Source organism: Dicentrarchus labrax, unplaced genomic scaffold (genome assembly GCF_905237075.1).
Source record: "Dicentrarchus labrax unplaced genomic scaffold, dlabrax2021, whole genome shotgun sequence".
In the NCBI taxonomy this organism is placed as follows: Eukaryota; Metazoa; Chordata; class Actinopteri; family Moronidae; genus Dicentrarchus; species Dicentrarchus labrax.
The window spans coordinates 1,114,737-1,132,211 of record NW_026136998.1 but is presented as its reverse complement, the minus strand read 5'-3'; the positions used below and the strand labels follow the sequence as shown (position 1 = coordinate 1,132,211).

The following is a 17,475-nucleotide window of genomic DNA, read 5'->3' as shown; positions in this document are numbered from 1 at the left end:
TTCATGAAATCAAACCCAGTTTTTGATTCTATTTTTACTCAATTTTTAGTTCTTCTACAACAATAAGTCTCGGACCATCAGCACCGGATCCCCCTAAGGCTGCGTTCTTTCTCCTCTGCTCTTCTCCCTGTACACCAACAGGTGCACCTCCAGTCACCAGAATTCAACCATATTGTTTCTGTATAGACCACACTCAGAATAGTTGTGGAGTAATAAAGATTTGAAAGGACTGTGTTTCCTTCATCCTTGACCGGATGCCCATGGTGGCTGTCATTGACTGTGAACCAAATTGAAGGGATTTTCCTCACAACTTTGGAAAACATACCGTTTGTCTGTGAAGTGTGAATTGGTGATCTTTAAAAGAGAGACAGACTTACTACTACTTAGAACTTGTAGGGAATGTTAGCTAACATTGTGGGAACATTCCTTGCAATCTGGGATGGCCGACAGAAAAAGCTGAACATGTGACAGAAAGTCAGTCAGATATATTCCATTAAAGCTCCACCTCTTCCTGTAAGCAGACAGACACTGAGGACAGCACATGTGATTACCAGATCAGAGACCAGACAGACGGGCAGAGAGACGCTGTACCTGGACATGGATCACCTGGTGCTTTTGCTGTTGCTGTTGAGCTCAGGTAGGACTCTGCTTTAAAGATGATGTGTTGAATATTTGTGTTGGATGTTGGAGGAACATATGAAGGCTTCATTTACAGAAACAGATATCTCCATTTTCATTGATTTTAAATCAGTTTTGTTATGACTGAATATCAATCAAACTGCTGTTGGTTGATTCAGTTGAAGAATGTTTTTTATCTGTTTTTCACAAGCACACACACACACACACACACACACACACACACACACACACACACACAAAAATATAAAAGCATCAAAGTAAGATCTTAGACATTAAAGTTTGAATCCTTCAGATTTTATAATCAAATCAAACCCTGTTTTTATTCTATTTTTACCAAATTATTAGTTTGCAACCACCAATTAATGTATTTCTATACATTCTATAAATAATAACAACCACACTCAACACGCCACTGCAAGTGCAACAATAGCCCCACAAACAAAAAGTCCCTGAGAGTAATTCATTCATGTAATCCAAACAAAACATATAGAGACGACGGAAATTACCAGTCACTTAGGTAACTCAGTAAAGGCTGCACCAAACACTGGAGAGAGAAACTCCTTCAAACCAGAAACCAGAACAAGAATCACAAAGTTATGGAAAAAGTGAAGAGAGAAGAAGTACTTTATGTTCCCCTCCAAATGAAAGTTGTTTTCTGACTGGTATGACTTTTTAATGATTAGCATATGTGAATATGTCTCCACAGAGAGCGAGCAGTAGTTGAGGCTGAGGTAATAGCACAAGCAGAGGGAACTGATAAAAATTGTTCCACCAAAAATCATATGTTCAAAAACAGACAAGGAGAGAGAGAGCCAAGAAATTACCATCACTTTGGCCAAACATCTTGAAACATCTGCAAGCTTAGAAGGTGATAAAGATTAATGCTCTCTCCTGGATTTGTATTACTCTGTGGGAGTCCTTCTCCATCCCTGTTCCGCACATACTCTCAGTGTTACCAGGCCTGAAGAGTTACACCACAATCTGGAGCTATTTAAATCCTGGAAAAACTAAAATTCCACCACAAATGACAAATTATGTAGAGAAGACAAACACATCTGAACACTGTAGGAGCAATAAAACTTCAGAGAGCGCTGTCGCTCCATGAGCATGATCTTCCTTTTTAGAGATGAAAATGGAATCCAATTTTTGTGAGATAAAAAGTAAACTGTAATTTTGTTCCTAGTGAAGAGTGTATTAACCTTGAGCACACAAACACTTAGTTGGCACTCTGCTTTAGTGGCCTCTCCGACCATTGCTATATTGATGACACGCAGCTTTATTTCTCAGTTCAACCTAAAAACCTCAATAACCTGACTACCCTTCATGACTGTGTAGCCTCTGTTACAACCTGGATAAATGTTAAATGTTCTCCATCTCAACTCTGACAGCTGAGGTCCTTGTAATCTGCCCTGCCTGTTTTTCTATGGAGGTCACTCATTGTTAGGGATGGTGATCAAGACCCATTTCTATAAGGAACTGGTTCCAACTTTCTCAAAACCCGAAAATCAGTAAGGTCCAAGCTTACTGACACTGCTATCGAGACTAGCGGGTCCTATAATGTTATATCTTAAGTAAGGCTGAAACAATTCCTGTAAAAGTCATCTATGCAAATTATATGCACCAAGGCTTTGTTTAATCCATACAACTATATAATGCGTACTGTGTTTTCAACAGTTGCTGATTACTGTTGGACATTGTGCTTCGGAGAGAGAAAAAGCGAGTGGCAAAGAGGAGAGACAGGCCAGAGAAACTGTCTGAAAGGGATCATTTCAAGCAGAAACAAAATGAAAACTCTGTTTGTAAACCGAACTAGCCTAGTAAAATAAATTACGTTAGTGCTTCACTTGTTAGTTAACAGCTACAAGTCATTCTTTATCTGTTGATAAATCATTAAAGAAAACGCAATCAATCATTTCATCACGTGTGGCTTCAACCTTTTCTTTAACCTGATTTGTATCTGTTAGATAGCTAACTATCTGTCCACACTCTGGACCAACTCAGCTGTGAACAGAACAAGAAGACACCGTAAGAATGTTAATGTTACATAAACAGGGACTTTTTATTTATTTTCTATGGCAGCAAACACACACACAACACGTCAGTAACTATTATACTGAGATCTGAACTTAACTACACACTTCTAGTGACGTTAATATCCTCACACACCGGGATTCACTTCCTATTGAAACTGGCACAAGATGCCCAAAAGCCCACCTTCCTTAAAGGGGAAGGCACGGCTGGTAACACACAGTGCAGGCTGTGAGTGGAGGAAAGATTAGATCCTTTACTGAAGTAAAAGTATAAATACGTATTAATAGTAAGTAATACCACAGTTTGAAAATACTCCAGTGGGGTACAACAGAAGACTTTCCTCCATCACTGAAAAAAATCCTAGAGGAAGCTCTGAAACTAGATCACTCTGAATCAGTTGATTATTTGATTAGTTGTGGGATGTCCCATCACTCATCTTATATTTCATGTCTGTACATTTCACAGACATTTTAAACACCCTAAAGAGAGAAAGTTATTGTAGGTAACAGATCATTAATTAATTAATTAATTAGCCAATGGTAACAGGAACTTAATAAACCAACAGTTTTACACCTTTACAGACCTTTCTGCAAATAACACACAAGGCAACATTCACCAGTTGGCTAGAGCCCCTTACCTGTCCTCTGGTTCAGAGTCCCTGTCCTCTGGGTCAAAGTCCCGGTCCTCTGTTTCAGATTCCCTGTCCTCTGGGTCAGAGTCCCTGTCCTCTGGGACTTGTGTTCTGTTCACAAACGAAGCCACAGTGTGATGGATAGTTTAGTTCTGTCTTTCCAGTCGAGCAATATGATCTTGTCTGCTGCTGTTAAATAAAATAAATGTTTGCAGTGTTGCGTGACAGGAAGTGCAGAGAGGTCAGCCAGGAGTGAAATAGTTGGACAGACAGGAGCTGAGGTGGAGGAATCATCAACATCATATTTGTTAAAACTATTCTTTTAACTCTATGTAACCCCGCCTGATGACTTTTGTGTTCAGGATATTCACATGTTCTTCTAACCTGTAGTAAACAGGTAAACTGACTGCAGTGTCAAAATGCTGCTTTATACTTATACTATATTTTCTGTTTTTCCCCTCAGGACTGCAGATAGAAGGAGAACAAAACACAGGTAAATACAGAAAGAAAAGAGAAATAAATGATTATAGTCACTTCTTTTGCTGATGACTCTCTTGTTTCTGTTCAGAGACTGTCAGGTTGGTGAGAGGAGACAATCGCTGTGCAGGAACACTGGAGCTGAAACATCAGGGAGACTGGAGACCAGTAGGTGAATTTCTCTCTGGCTGGACCCTGAAGGAAGCAGCTGTTGCCTGCAGAGAACTGGACTGTGGCTCTCCTATTTCCCTACTACGGAGAGAAGACTCCTCAGACAGACGTGTCTGAAGGGTCAGGTCTAACTGTGTTCAGTCTGGATCTGCTCTCAGTGAGTGTGTAACATCAGATTCCTCTACCTACATCCAGGATCTCACCTGTTCAGGTAAGACCATCAGGTTATTTTAATAATCTGTGCTGTTATAAAGATGTGGTCTTTTGTTAATGACAGTCCAGTTTGAATCACTGGATTGGGGTGGATGTGGCTCAGGAAGAAGAGTGAGTTGTCCACAAGTCGGAAGGTTGACGGTCCGATCCCCACCTCCTCCTGTTGCATGTTGACGTGTCCTTGAGCACAATACTGAACTGCAAATTGTTCTGTGATATAATTATATATGAATTACTTTGCTTTTGTTATGACCATCACTGTATCGATGTGTGTGAATGGGTGAATGTGGCATGTAGTGTGCAGTGCCTTGAGTGGTCAAAAGACTAGAAAGATGTCCATTTACCAGTTGATGACATCTTTTTATTTTGTGTCTGCTGTCTTTTATCTCTCTATATTTTATCTTCTATTATTTGTCCAGACTCTGTCAGGCTGGTGAATGGGACTAGTCTGTGTTCAGGAAGACTGGAGGTGAAGTCTGACCAGTCTAACCAGCGGTGGTCCTCAGTGTGTGAAGCTGACTTTGACAAGCAGGATGCAGAGGTGGTCTGTAGGGAGCTCGGCTGTGGGGCTCCTTCAGTCCTCAAGGGGGCGCTCTATGGAGAAGTGGAGGCTCCAATGTGGACCAAAGAGTTCCAGTGTGGAGGCAATGAGTCTGCTCTCCTGGACTGTAGAAGCTCAGGCTCAGCTAGAAACACCTGCTTACCTGGAAAAGCTGTTGGACTCACCTGCTCAGGTAGAAGAGGAGCTGCAGCTCTGATTGGTTCATTTCTGTTCTGATGAAACTCACTCACTGCCACTTCTTTTACTGATGACTCTCTTGTTTCTGTTCAGAGCCTGTCAGGTTAGTGGGAGGAGACAGTCGCTGTGCAGGAACACTGGAGCTGAAGCAGGGAGACTGGAGACCAGCGTTTGGCTATGGCTGGACCCTGAAGGCGGCAGCCGATGTCTGCAGAGAACTGGATTGTGGCTCTCCTGTTTCTGTTGGACGGAGAAAGGAATCCTCAGACAGACCTTTGTGGTGGATCACCTCTGAGTGTATTCATTCTGGATCCGCTCTCAGGGACTGTGTAACATCAGATTCCTATTCCTACATCCTGGATCTCACCTGTTCCGGTAAGACCATCAGTGACATCATCTGTTACTGTAATGTACCAATGTTGACACACACCTGTAGAGATGCCAGTTCACCTCCTGGCCTCTGCCGAGGTCTCTTGAGCAAGGCACTGAAGCCCTAACTGCTTGGAGCAGTTATTTTACACTAGTTGGCTAATCTCTACTTTCTTCTGTTCAATAACAATGAAACAGTAAATCAATGGCTTCCAAGAGTTCTTAAAAACAACATCATTGTATTCACTGCTGTTGTTTCCAGATGAACCCTACAGGCCTAATGCAGAAGATAGAGTATTTATCAAGGCTGTGAGATGAAACAAGAACCAGGCCAGTGTTCAACACCTGTGAAGGAAAGTGTGCTGACTGATGATGACTACTTGCTGCTTGAATCAAAGCTGGCCCCATTTCCAATCAGACAAACAAAGTTTACTGTACTTTCAGTTCCAATATTTTATTCCCAACGGTGGGTTATCACAAGTCCAGGTTCACCAGGGCTTTTTAAAGTAGTGTGTGCTTTCTATTCAGAGACAGCTGACAGTTTTCCTCATGTATATGACAGTAATGATCCCAGCACAATTGGTAAACACCCACACTGAAACAGCAGCTGCACTTTCCTCCAGACACTAGGGGTGTCCTGCAGGTTTTGCTGTTGAAGCATTTCAATCACAATTTCATTAGCCTCCAGCTAAATAGTGACAAGACAGAAGTCATAATTTTTGGTCCTCCCAAGGCAAGATGCACTGTAGTGCAAAACTTAGGTCACCTCACCCCATCTGTCAAACCCTATGCCAGAAACCTGGGTGTCTCTGCTTTAAAAACAGATTAGCTCTGTTGTCAAAAAGTTTTTACCAGCTCAGAATGATCTCCCACCTCTAATCTTTCCTATCTTACAATGACCTTGACTAAGTTATCCATGCCTTTATTACATCACGGCTGGATTATTGCAATTCTCTCTACCTTGGCCTCCCCCTATCCTCACTTAGACGTCTGCAGCTGCGTGTCTTCTACCTGGCACCAGGAGGCGTGAGCACATCACCCCCATTCTGGCCTCCTTGCATTGGCTCCCAGTTCATTTTAGGATTCAGTTTAAAGTTTTGTTATTTGTTTTTAAGGCACTTAATGGGCTGTACAGCACTTTGGTCAGTTTATGCTGTGTTTAAATGTGCTTTATAAATTAAATTTACTTACTTACTTAATGGATTTTCTCCAAAGCAGAAACTGATTTCATAAATGATCCTGAGATTTGGTCTTTGTTTATTTCAACCAGTTAGTCTTTTTATAGTTTGATCTCCCTCTTGCCTCTCAGAAACAGAGGATGAGCAACCTCCCCTGCCTCTATGGACCAGCATCCTCTAGTGTATGTGTGTATATTTCAGGCCAATGTGTGTAAGGTTAAAATAAAAAAAGTGTAAAAATTGAATTACCCTAAATCAGATAAATAAACTTCTTCCTCTTCTTCTTCTTCTTCTTCTTCTTCTATCCCTTTAAGATCTTCTGGATCATTTTCTAAACACATTGTTGTTCTGGGTTACATATCTTTGCAGAAAACTCAGAAAGAAGTAAAGTTTTTTAACTTGTTTGTGTGGAGAGCAAAGATTGTGGAGAACCTGAGCAGAAGGACCAGGATAGAGCAATCTCCAGATTTTGTGTCTACGGTATTTGGCCCAGTACTGATGGCCACAGTGGTGAAAGAAATGTGTTCTTGACACGCACTGCTTTTGTTATATTTTTGACTCGGGTCATAGGTGAAAACTTATAGCCTTAGTGACAGTGTGATATTAGCTGGGTCATAACATGTTGTAATAGATAGGTAGGTAACTACCTGGGACTGCATGTAGCCCTGTTTAGGTCCTGCTCGGGTCCCACATTGTTACACTGTTCAACAGAGAGAAGGTGACAGTTAAGGTATTAACAAGGCAGCTCCACCAGTCTCCCCTGATTCACAGGGCAAATTATCTGATTTTTAACAAATGACATCATCACACTTGCATGTGTAACCATAGACACCGCATTGGCCATCGCCGTTACATTGGACCGGGCAGACAGCCCTGTATACAAATACTAGTAATGGAGTAAAAAGTAGAGGAGCTGGCGTCTCTCTGAATAAAGAGCACTATAATGTTTATATAGAGTATCTCAACTAATGTCACTCACTCAGTGCTTTACCTTGCCGTTATCAGTGACATGAATAACGGCATTATAAATAACGGCGTTACTAACGGCTTTACTTTTTTCAGTAATGAGTAATCTAATTGATTACTCGTCCTATCTTAATAACGCCGTTACTGCCAAAAAATGCGGCGCGTTACTATAATTGAAGCTGTTTTTTTCACCAGACCAACTAGATCTCTGAGCCGAGAGGCAAAGACTTTTTTTTACTGTTTTTTTTTTACTGTTCTTCCTTGGTTAGTGGGCAGTGCACAAGACAAGCGCATAAATGCTGACGATTGGCTGATGCTGAGTAAAATTTCATGGTAAGCCAAGGAGATAGAGTTGGGCGGGTGTTCGAAAGCACGCATAGTCGGACACACAACAAACAACACAAGCGAGTCAGCCAACAAGACACAGGTATGGTGAGCCCAAATAATCCAAAAGTAGCCTTCTTTAAATGGAAGTATAGCCATTACTTTTCCCTCCAAGAATTAAAGGAACGAATGTAATCGTGAAATGCACATTATGCTATTATTATTATGTTAGATTGAAAGCACCTCATATTGTTACACTGTTCTATTTTTTAAATTTTTTTTTTAATGCATGTTACTAACTTCACTTCTTCCCCGGAGTTCTTGTGCTTTCTTGTCTCGCAGGTTCTTATCGATCCTGGTGGAGCCTCCTGCCATGGTCCTGCTAGATTGCCATTGCCAATACTGTTGTTGCTGTGCACCTGTCTGTCTGTCTCTCTCTCTCTCTCTCTCTTTCACCCCAACTGGTCGAGGCAGACGACCACCCACCTAGAGCCGAAGGATCTGTCCTAGGTTTCTGCCTTTTAACAAGCAGTTTTTCCTTGCCCTTGTCGCCAAGGTCTTGCTCATGGTGGTACTGTTGGGTCTCTGTAAATAATGTTTTAAAGAGTTCGGTCTAGACCTGCTCTATTTGAAAAGTGTCCTGAGATAACTTCTGTTATGAATTGGCGCTATACAAATAAAATTGAATTGAATTGAATTGAATTGAATTTTATAATTTGTAACTGAGTAAGTATTTTAGTTACTTTTTGGAAGAAGTAACTAGTAACTGTAACTAATTACTTTTTTAAAGTAACTTACCCATCACTGCCCAGTACTGATGGCCACAGTGGTGAAATAAATGTGTTCTTGACACGCACTGCTTTACTTATCTTGTGCCACTTATTTCGTGCGTCTTCTGTTTCGCTGATGTTATAGATTGCAGAATGTAGTTTCCTTAGTGATGTGTTTGTACTTTGCAGTTTTTAAAATGTATCCTTTTGTTTTGCGTCTCTTGTTATGTTATGCCAGTATGATGTAAGAACCGATACATCTCCTGTAGTCCAAACACGAGCCTGTGTCTATTTATTACTTGATTGTGTGACGTGACCCATCACCAACATGTTACTGCCCTCTTGTGGGATGGGATACTAAAACCCCCAAAAATACAAAATATTTAACGTTTTAGACGAAAAACCAAAAAAAACACACAGATTGGCTCCAACAATGAACAATGGTTGAAAAATGGATAACAAGTGTTACATTGTCAATATGATGGTAACCTAGAAAACACTATTAAGAGGCTATGGGAAGCTTAGTTCCCCAATGTTTTCACTGAAAAATATGTCACCAGCTTCGTGACTGAGTTGTGTGTTGTCAGTGTACAGTCTGAATCACTGAATTGGGGCAGCTGTGGCTAAGGAAGTAGAGTGGGTTGTTCATTATTTGGGAGTTGTCAGTTCGATCCCTGGCTCATCCAGCTGCATGTTGATGTGTCCTTGTGCAATATACTGAATTCCAAATTGCTCCCAATGCTGTAAATCAATCAAGTCAAGTCAAGTCAGCTTTATTGTCAAATATGCTATATGCACAACATACAGCACAGATGAAATTTCAGTCCTCTCGGACCCACGGTGCACACAGGCAATAAAAATAAATCTTCTATAAATAGAAAAGACAAGTAAACAATCAACAATTTAACAGACATAAATGAACAATCAACAAGACATAAAATAAACGATCAAAAATTTAACAGACATAAAATAAACAATCAGCAAGACATAAAATAAACAATCAACAATTTAACAGACATAAAATAAACAACAATCAAGAATTAAGGCACTTGGGTATCTACATGGTGAAATAATATAGGGGTAAAATATTTAAATAAGTAAAGTATTTAAACAGGTGAGGTAGTGTGGTGTTGTGCTGAAGTCGATGAACAGCATTCTGACGTAGGAGTGTTTTGTCTCCAGGTGGGTGAGGGCTGAGTGGAGGGTAGCAGAGATGGCATCATCGGTTGAGTGGTTAGACCGATATGCAAACTGGAAAGGGTCCAGGGCGGGGGGGAGGACAGACTTGATGTGCTGCATGACTAGCCGCTCGAAGCACTTCATGAGGATGGGAGTGAGTGCGACCGGGCGGTAGTCATTGTGGCAGGAGGGAGACCGGGGTGGTGGCTTTGAGGCACGTGGGGACAACAGCCTGTCTCAGCGAGGTGTTTAAGATGTCAGTGAAGACATCTGTGAGCTCCTCTGCACAGTCTCTCAGGACACGACCCGGAATGTTGTCAGGACCCTGGGCTTTTCGTGGGTTCGTCCTTCTGAGGGATCTCCTCACGCTATCATGTGATAGCATCAACACCTGGTTGCCGGGAGGTGGTGGGGTCTTCTGTGCTGGGGTGCTGTTGTCTGCCTCAAAGTGAGCGAAGAAGTCGTTCAGCTGGTTCAGCAGAGAGGTGGAGCTGTCACAGGTCTGCGGAGAGGGCTTATAGTCTGTGATGGTCTGCATCCCTCGCCACAGGTTCCTGGTGTCTCTGCTGTCATTGAAGCGGTCTGCGATCCTCCTGGAGTACTGCCTCTTGGCCTTTCTGATGCCTGAGTGACAGGTTGGCCCTGGCTGTCCTCAGGCCCATCTCGTCGCCAGCTTTGAAGGTGGCGTTCTGAGCCCTCAGGAGCCTGTGGACTTCCCATGGCTTCTGGTTGGCCCGAATGGAGATGGTTCTGGTGACCGTGACATCGTCCATGCACTTCCTCATGTAGGAAGTGATGGTCTCTGTGTAATCCTGGAGTTCTGTAGTGTTGTTGTAGGTGACTGCCTGTCTGAACATGCTCCAGTCGGTGGTGGAGAAGCAGTCCTGGAGTGCCTCTGAAGACCCCTCAGGCCACACGCGTATCTGCTTTGTAGTTGGTTTGGTGACTTTAACCAGCGGCCTGTATGCTGACATTAGCATAACTGTGGTGTGGTCTGAGGCCCCGAGGTGGGGGAGGAGACGGGCTTTGTAGGCACCTCTGTGTGTGGTGTAGACATTGTCCAGGATATTGTTTCCTCGTGTGGGAAAGTTGATGTGTCTGTGGAGTTATGGAAACACGCTCTTGGGGTTTGCGTGGTTGAAATCCCCAGCCAGAATGAGGAAGGCATCTGGGTGGGCTGTCTGCTGGTCACTGATGTGCTGATGGAGTTCATACAGTGCCTCGCTCCTGTTGTTGTTGGAGCCAGGGGGATGTATATTGCCACCAGCAATATGGCACTAAATTCCCTTGGCAGTTAGAATGGTCGGCATTTAATAACCATAAACTCCACCAGTGATGAGCAGTGTTGGCAGACCACAACAGCGTCGCGGCACCAGGCATCATTGATGTAAACACAGAGTCCCCCGTCGCGCGCTCTGTCCGCCCGGTAGCATGTTAGCCGGGCTAGCTGAATGGCACAGTCCGGGATGCTGTCGTTAAGCCATGTTTCCACGAACACAAGGACACAACACTCAATGTCAAAACGTGTATAAATTAGAGCCCGACCGATAAAGGATTTTTAAGGCAGATACCGATACAAATATTTGGTGATTTAAAAATCCGATATTCCGATATATCGGCTGATATATATTTAAGTTGTATTAATAGACTTGGTAAGCTTCATAAATATAACTTTGAACAAGACTGGAAAAAAAAATATTCTGTTAAGTTCTAGAAGTTCTGATAAATAACAACAGCAAAATATAAACTATATACCAGGGGTGTCAAACTCATTTTGGTTCAGGGGCAACATACAACCCAATTTGACCTTAAGTGGGCTGGACCAGTAAAATTAAGGCATAATTAACTATAAATAGCAACAACCCCTAATTGTTGTCTTTGTTTTATTGCAAAGAAATAGAAATACATTCTGAAAATGATGACATTTAATAAACTTTCTTTTCATAAAACATTATGAACAACCTGAATTTTCTTAAGGAAAATAAGTGTAATTTCAACAATATATTATATTAATTTCATTTACACATGTGCATTACAATTTAAAGATCAGTGGATGTGGATCTACAAAGCCTCAGAACATTAAGTAACATGTACCTGGAACTGAACAATAATATCAGGGTAACTTTCTCTTACAGTTAATAATAACTAAAACAACTTGTCAAGATCTAGAAATTATTTTAAATTTACGTACATTTTCACATCTGTGAAAATGTAAACTTAGACACAGTAAGTATTTTCACAGAGCAAAAGTGTCTGAAGCAGCATTTTACATGAAGTAGGTTTAATCACTGTTTAGTTTGCTAAGTTTAGTCTCCTTTTTGACAAAGTCATTTGGACTAATGAATGTTATAAGAGGAATAGATCAGTGTAACATGTGTGTGGTAGAGCGAGAGAGAGAGCGTAGTGTGCAGGCGGGAGCGCGTGAGCGGCGGTGAACGGCAGCAGACCAGAGAAGTAAGTAGCAGTAAATGTACAGTGTAAGTTACAGTTGTCGGTGAATAAAGTTTAATAAAGCAATGTGCTATGTTCAATACTCTGTCTTCTTCCGGCCCGCGGGCCGTCAGTCAACTATAGCTACTGTAACAACTAACGTACTAGCTAAATCCATTTCACTCTCGGCTAACAACAGCAAAACTGGACATGGTTGTCATGAATTTTGTCATGCTTATTGAGTTTAGAGAACTGATGGGGATGTTCTTTTAATTGTTATTCAAGCAATGTATGTCTCATGACAGTTGCAAACTTACCATGAACACACTTCACCGATGATCTCAGTCGTGGATAACCCGTTCGCTCTGCCCGACTCTGGCTGGATCGGCTGGTTCCAAGGTTTGTGGCTTTACACGAGTGTTGCCAACAGAGACATTGTAGAGGGCCCTCGGGTGGACAAACTATGCAACGCCAACACTCATAACATGGTTGATGGGTGTTTTGTCCATTTTTATTTTATTTTTTAAAATATTAATTTATCGGTCATCATAAATGCAGATACCGATAGTTTGGAAAATGCCTAATATTGGCCCGCCGATAAATCGGTCGGGCTCTAGTATAAATTAATCAATTTCCATTTGTGATGGCCATTGCCATTACTTTATGAGTGTGTATCAATGAGTGAATGTGGCATGTTGTGTACAGTGTCTTGTGTGGTCAGAAGACTAGAAAGGTGCTATGAAAGTACAGCCCATTCGCCATTTACCAGGTGCTGTTTAATGATCTTTTTATTTTATATCTGCTGTCTTTTATCTCTCTCTGTTTTATCTTCTATTATCTCTCCAGACTCTGTCAGGCTGGTGGATGGGACTAGTCTGTGCTCAGGCAGACTGGAGGTGAAGTCTGACCAGTCTAACCAGTGGTGGTCCTCAGTGTGTGAAGCTGACTTTGACCAGCAGGATGCAGAGGTGGTCTGTAGGGAGCTCGGCTGTGGGGCTCCTTCAGTCCTCAAGGGGGCGCTCTATGGAGAAGTGGAGGCTCCAATGTGGACCAAAGAGTTCCAGTGTGGAGGCAATGAGTCTGCTCTTCTGGACTGTAGAAGCTCAGGCTCAGCTAGAAACACCTGCTCACCTGGAAAAGCTGTTGGACTCACCTGCTCAGGTAGAAGAGGAGCTGGAGCTCTGATTAGTTCGTTTCTGTTCTGATGAAACTCACTTTATTATTTTACTGATGACTCTCTTTTTTATGTTCAGAGTCTGTCAGGTTGGTGGGAGGAGGCAGTCGCTGTGCAGGAACACTGGAGCTGAAATATCAGGGAGACTGGAGACCAGCGATTGGCTCTGGCTGGACCCTGAAGGAAGCAGCTGATGTCTGCAGAGGACTGGACTGTGGCTCTGCTGTTTCTGTAGAACAGAGAGAGTCATCAGACAGACCTGTATGGGATATGTGGTCTTACTGTGTTCAGTCTGGATCTGCTCTGAGGGACTGCATAACATCAGGGTCCTCTTCCTACATCCTGGATCTCACCTGTTCAGGTAATCCTATCAGTGACATCATGAGTGACATACACTAAACAAAATTATAACTCAACACTTTTATTTTTGCCCCCATTTATCATGAGTTGAACTCAAAGATCTAAGACTTTCTCTATGTACACAAAAGGCCTATTTCTCTCAAAAATTGTTCACAAATCTGTCAAAATCTGTGATAGTGAGCACTTCTCCTTTGCCGAGATAATCCATCCACCTCACAGGTGTGGCATATCAAGATGCTGATCAAACAGCATGGATATTACACAGGTGTGCCTTAGGCATGCTGACTGCAGGAATGTCCACCAGAGCTGTTGCCCGTGAATTGAATGTTCATTTCTCTACCATAAGCTGTCTCCAAAGGTGTTTCAGAGAATTTGGCAGTACATCCAACCGGCCTCACAACCAGAGACCAAGTGTAACCACACCAGCCCAGGACCTCCACATCCAGCATCTTCACCTCCAAGATCGTCTGAGACCAGCCACCCGGACAGCTGCTGCAACAATTGGTTTGCATAACCAAAGAATTTCTGCACAAACTGTCAGGAACGGTCTCAGGGAAGCTCATCTGTATACTCGTCGTCCTCAATGGGGTCTCAACCTGACTGCAGTTCATTGTCGTAACTGACTTGAGTGGGTAAATGCTCACATTTAATGACGTCTGGCACTTTGGAGAGGTGTTCTCATCACGGACGAATCCCGGTTTTCACTGTACAGGGCAGATGGCAGACAGCGTGTATGGCGTCGTGTGGGTGAGCGGTTTGCTGATGTCAAGGTTGTGGATTGAGTGGCCCATGGTGGCAGTGGGGTTATGGTATGGACAGGCATGTGTTATGGACAACGAACACTGGGGCATTTTATTGATGGCATTTTGAATGCACAGAGATATTGTGACGAGATCCTGAGGCCCATTGTTGCGCCATTCATCCACGACCATCACCTCATGTTGCAGCATGATAATGCACGGCCCCATGTTGCAAGGATCTGTACACAATTCCTGGAAGCTGAAAACATCCCAGTTTTTGCATGGCCAGCATACTCACCGGACATGTCACCCATTGAGCATGTTTGGGATGCTCTGGTCCTGCCAATATCCAGCAACTTCGCACAACCATTGAAGAGGAGTGGACCAACATCGCACAGTCCACAATCAACAACCTGATCAACTCTATGCGAAGGAGATGTGTTGCACTGCGTGAGGCAAATGGTGGTCACACCAGATACTGACTGGTTTGCGGACGCCCCCCAGACCCTCCCAATACGGTGAAACTGCACATTTTCACGTGGCCTTTTATTGTGGCCAGCATATGGCACACCTGTGCAATACCCATGCTGTCTGATCAGCATCTTGATATGCCCCACCTGTGAGGTGGATGGATGATTATATATTATACTCACAAACACAGATTTTAACAGATTTGTGAACAATATTTGAGAAAAATAGGCCTTTTGCATTCATAGAGAAAGTCTCAGATCTTTGAGTTCAGCTCATGATGAAAACAAGTGATGCTTTTATAATTTTGTTTAGTGTAATATGACAGTAATGTACTTGTGCTGACACACACACACACACACACACACACACACACACACACACACACAGAGAGACTGAGATTCCTGTGAGACTCTATCAATGTAAAATCGTTTGAATCCTCAATTTTAAACTTAACCCTAATACAAACTAAGTTGAACAGTCTACACCAGCAATCATTATTCTGGGTCTACTGGTTCACTAGATCAGATCTTCACATTGCCATGACAACCGATATTGAAAGTGTCTTATAATGGAGATGAAACTGTTTCTCAGACAAGTGTAAAGCAGTAGCTCTGTCTCTTCAAAGTTGAATATTTTCAATTTAAATTAGAATTTTTCCCCATTCACGTCACCCGGTGTAAATTCACTTCTATTTGCGTCTTTGCATTGACACTGTATGCAGTCTACTCATGGGAATAATTGTATTTGTGTTTGGTGGGAATTCACCATTAAGGACTCACTAGCATTGAACACAAAGGGAAAAAAAAAAATGCTGTTATGTCTCTCCAGGCCTGCAGGGGGCAGAAGCCGGGCATTGAGCTGGATGATAACCTGGGTGTTCCTGCAGCTGGAGGAGGGCCGACTGAAGAGGAAGGTGCTCAGGGAGCAGAGTAGGACCTCCAAGGAGCTCCTCTCACATGGATTTCACAGCTGACTGACAACCATCAGCTCAGTCGAGGATTTTACATTTTTATACTCATGTCTGAAATTATTATATAACATTATATCTGTATTACTCTGAAGATGAAAAGACCAAAAACAACAACATGTTACCCTGTCTCTCAATACTTTCTGACTTCCTGTCTGTGGCTCTCAGCTCCAACCCTGTTTGTTCCTACTGAAGACGTAAATCTTAAAAAACCTCACAAATATAGTTTCATTAGAAAACTAGACTTGAAAGCAGGAATACTGAGATCCAAATACCACCAACCATCAAAACCAAAGACACACTGACCCAGGCTGGCTGGGAATTTGGGAGTGTTGGTAATTGTGGAACAATGTTGGCCAAGTAATGTTAAATATTAAATTAAAATAAAAGTGAAATGAAGTCAAATCCACTTAATCTGGTGTTACAATACTCGATCAAATTAAGTGACATTTGAACAATTGAATCCTGAGATAAGAGGAAAAACTTCAGGACGACCTGCTGTCGTATTTGTAGATCTGGAGCACAGCCAGGGTTGGTGCAACAAATCTGCTTCCCTTTTTCTGAATCTGTTTAAAAAGATTGCAGTGAATGATGTAAGTCATGTAGTTAGCAGACAAAGTACAATGTCAGAAAGTCAGCAGCTGTTTGACACCAATGTCGCCTTGTTAGTGAGATGTGAACTTTATAACTTTATTTAGATCACTGTAATGATGTATCACTGCCATCTACTATGTTAAAAAATAAATAAAAGCAGTTTCATAAACATTTGCTTATTTCATATGAATTTTGCTTACTTTTTGTTGGAGAAAGAAGGTAAAAGCAGTTTATTAAACTACAAAACTGTAAATTAACTGATTTTAGTGCTTCACAAGAATTTCTTGGTTTTTTTCTCTTAGTTGGGAAAATGTTTGATTTGTGTGTAGTACGTTGATCAGTAGTCAGGTGGTTTGATTTCATGATTCAAATGGATTCATTCTATTTGGTCAGAGTTTTGAATCCCAGTTTTAAGTAAGTTCCTTTCTATTCATAAAATTGGGGGGTCTAGGGACGAATAAAATTTTGTTTTTGTAGTGTATTGTGCTTTCAGTCAAAGTTTAAATTCCCTTTATTAAATTTTAAAGTTAAATTAAATACTTATTTGTTTGGATGTTTGTAACTAAAAATTTTTTTGAAAATAAATTAAGAATTTTTAAAAAAAAAATTTAAACTTGGTTTCTGTAATACATGATTTTTTGATTTAAAGAATAAAATTGAGTTTTGAGGTTTGTAGGTTTAGATAAAAATTGAATTTTATATAATTGAATTTTATCTAAAGTTTTTTTAAAAAATCTTTAAATTTTTTTTTATGTATAAATTTTTTTTAAAAAAAGTTTTGTTTTTTTTTTTGAATTTGTGTGTTATTCTTTTTTTTTAAAAATTAATTTTTTGTTTTTATTAAAAAATAAATTTTGTAATTAATAAATATTTAATTTAATAATTAAATAATAATTAGTTAAACTATTTACTTTTTTGTTAGAGGCCAAAAAATATTAATTATGTGGTAAAAATAAAATTTTTTTGTTTATTATTATATTGTATGGTTTTTTTTTTCGTTTCTAAATTTTTTTTTTTTTATTATTTTTCTTATTATTTTGGATGTTTTAAAA

General features: G+C 41.1%; 1 protein-coding gene across 1 annotated transcript; it reads left to right on the top strand.

The window, feature by feature from the left end:
* The first annotated feature begins 597 nt into the window (after positions 1 to 597).
* On the top strand, positions 598 to 16,594 carry LOC127361207 (scavenger receptor cysteine-rich type 1 protein M130-like). Its single transcript, XM_051395622.1, has 9 exons — positions 598 to 637; positions 3,765 to 3,794; positions 3,870 to 3,946; positions 4,145 to 4,160; positions 4,582 to 4,896; positions 4,995 to 5,276; positions 12,964 to 13,278; positions 13,371 to 13,652; positions 15,691 to 16,594. Exons 1-9 carry the CDS (start codon positions 598 to 600, stop codon positions 15,717 to 15,719), a joined length of 1,386 nt encoding a protein of 461 aa, XP_051251582.1. The 3' UTR covers positions 15,720 to 16,594.
* The last annotated feature ends 881 nt before the right edge of the window (positions 16,595 to 17,475 follow it).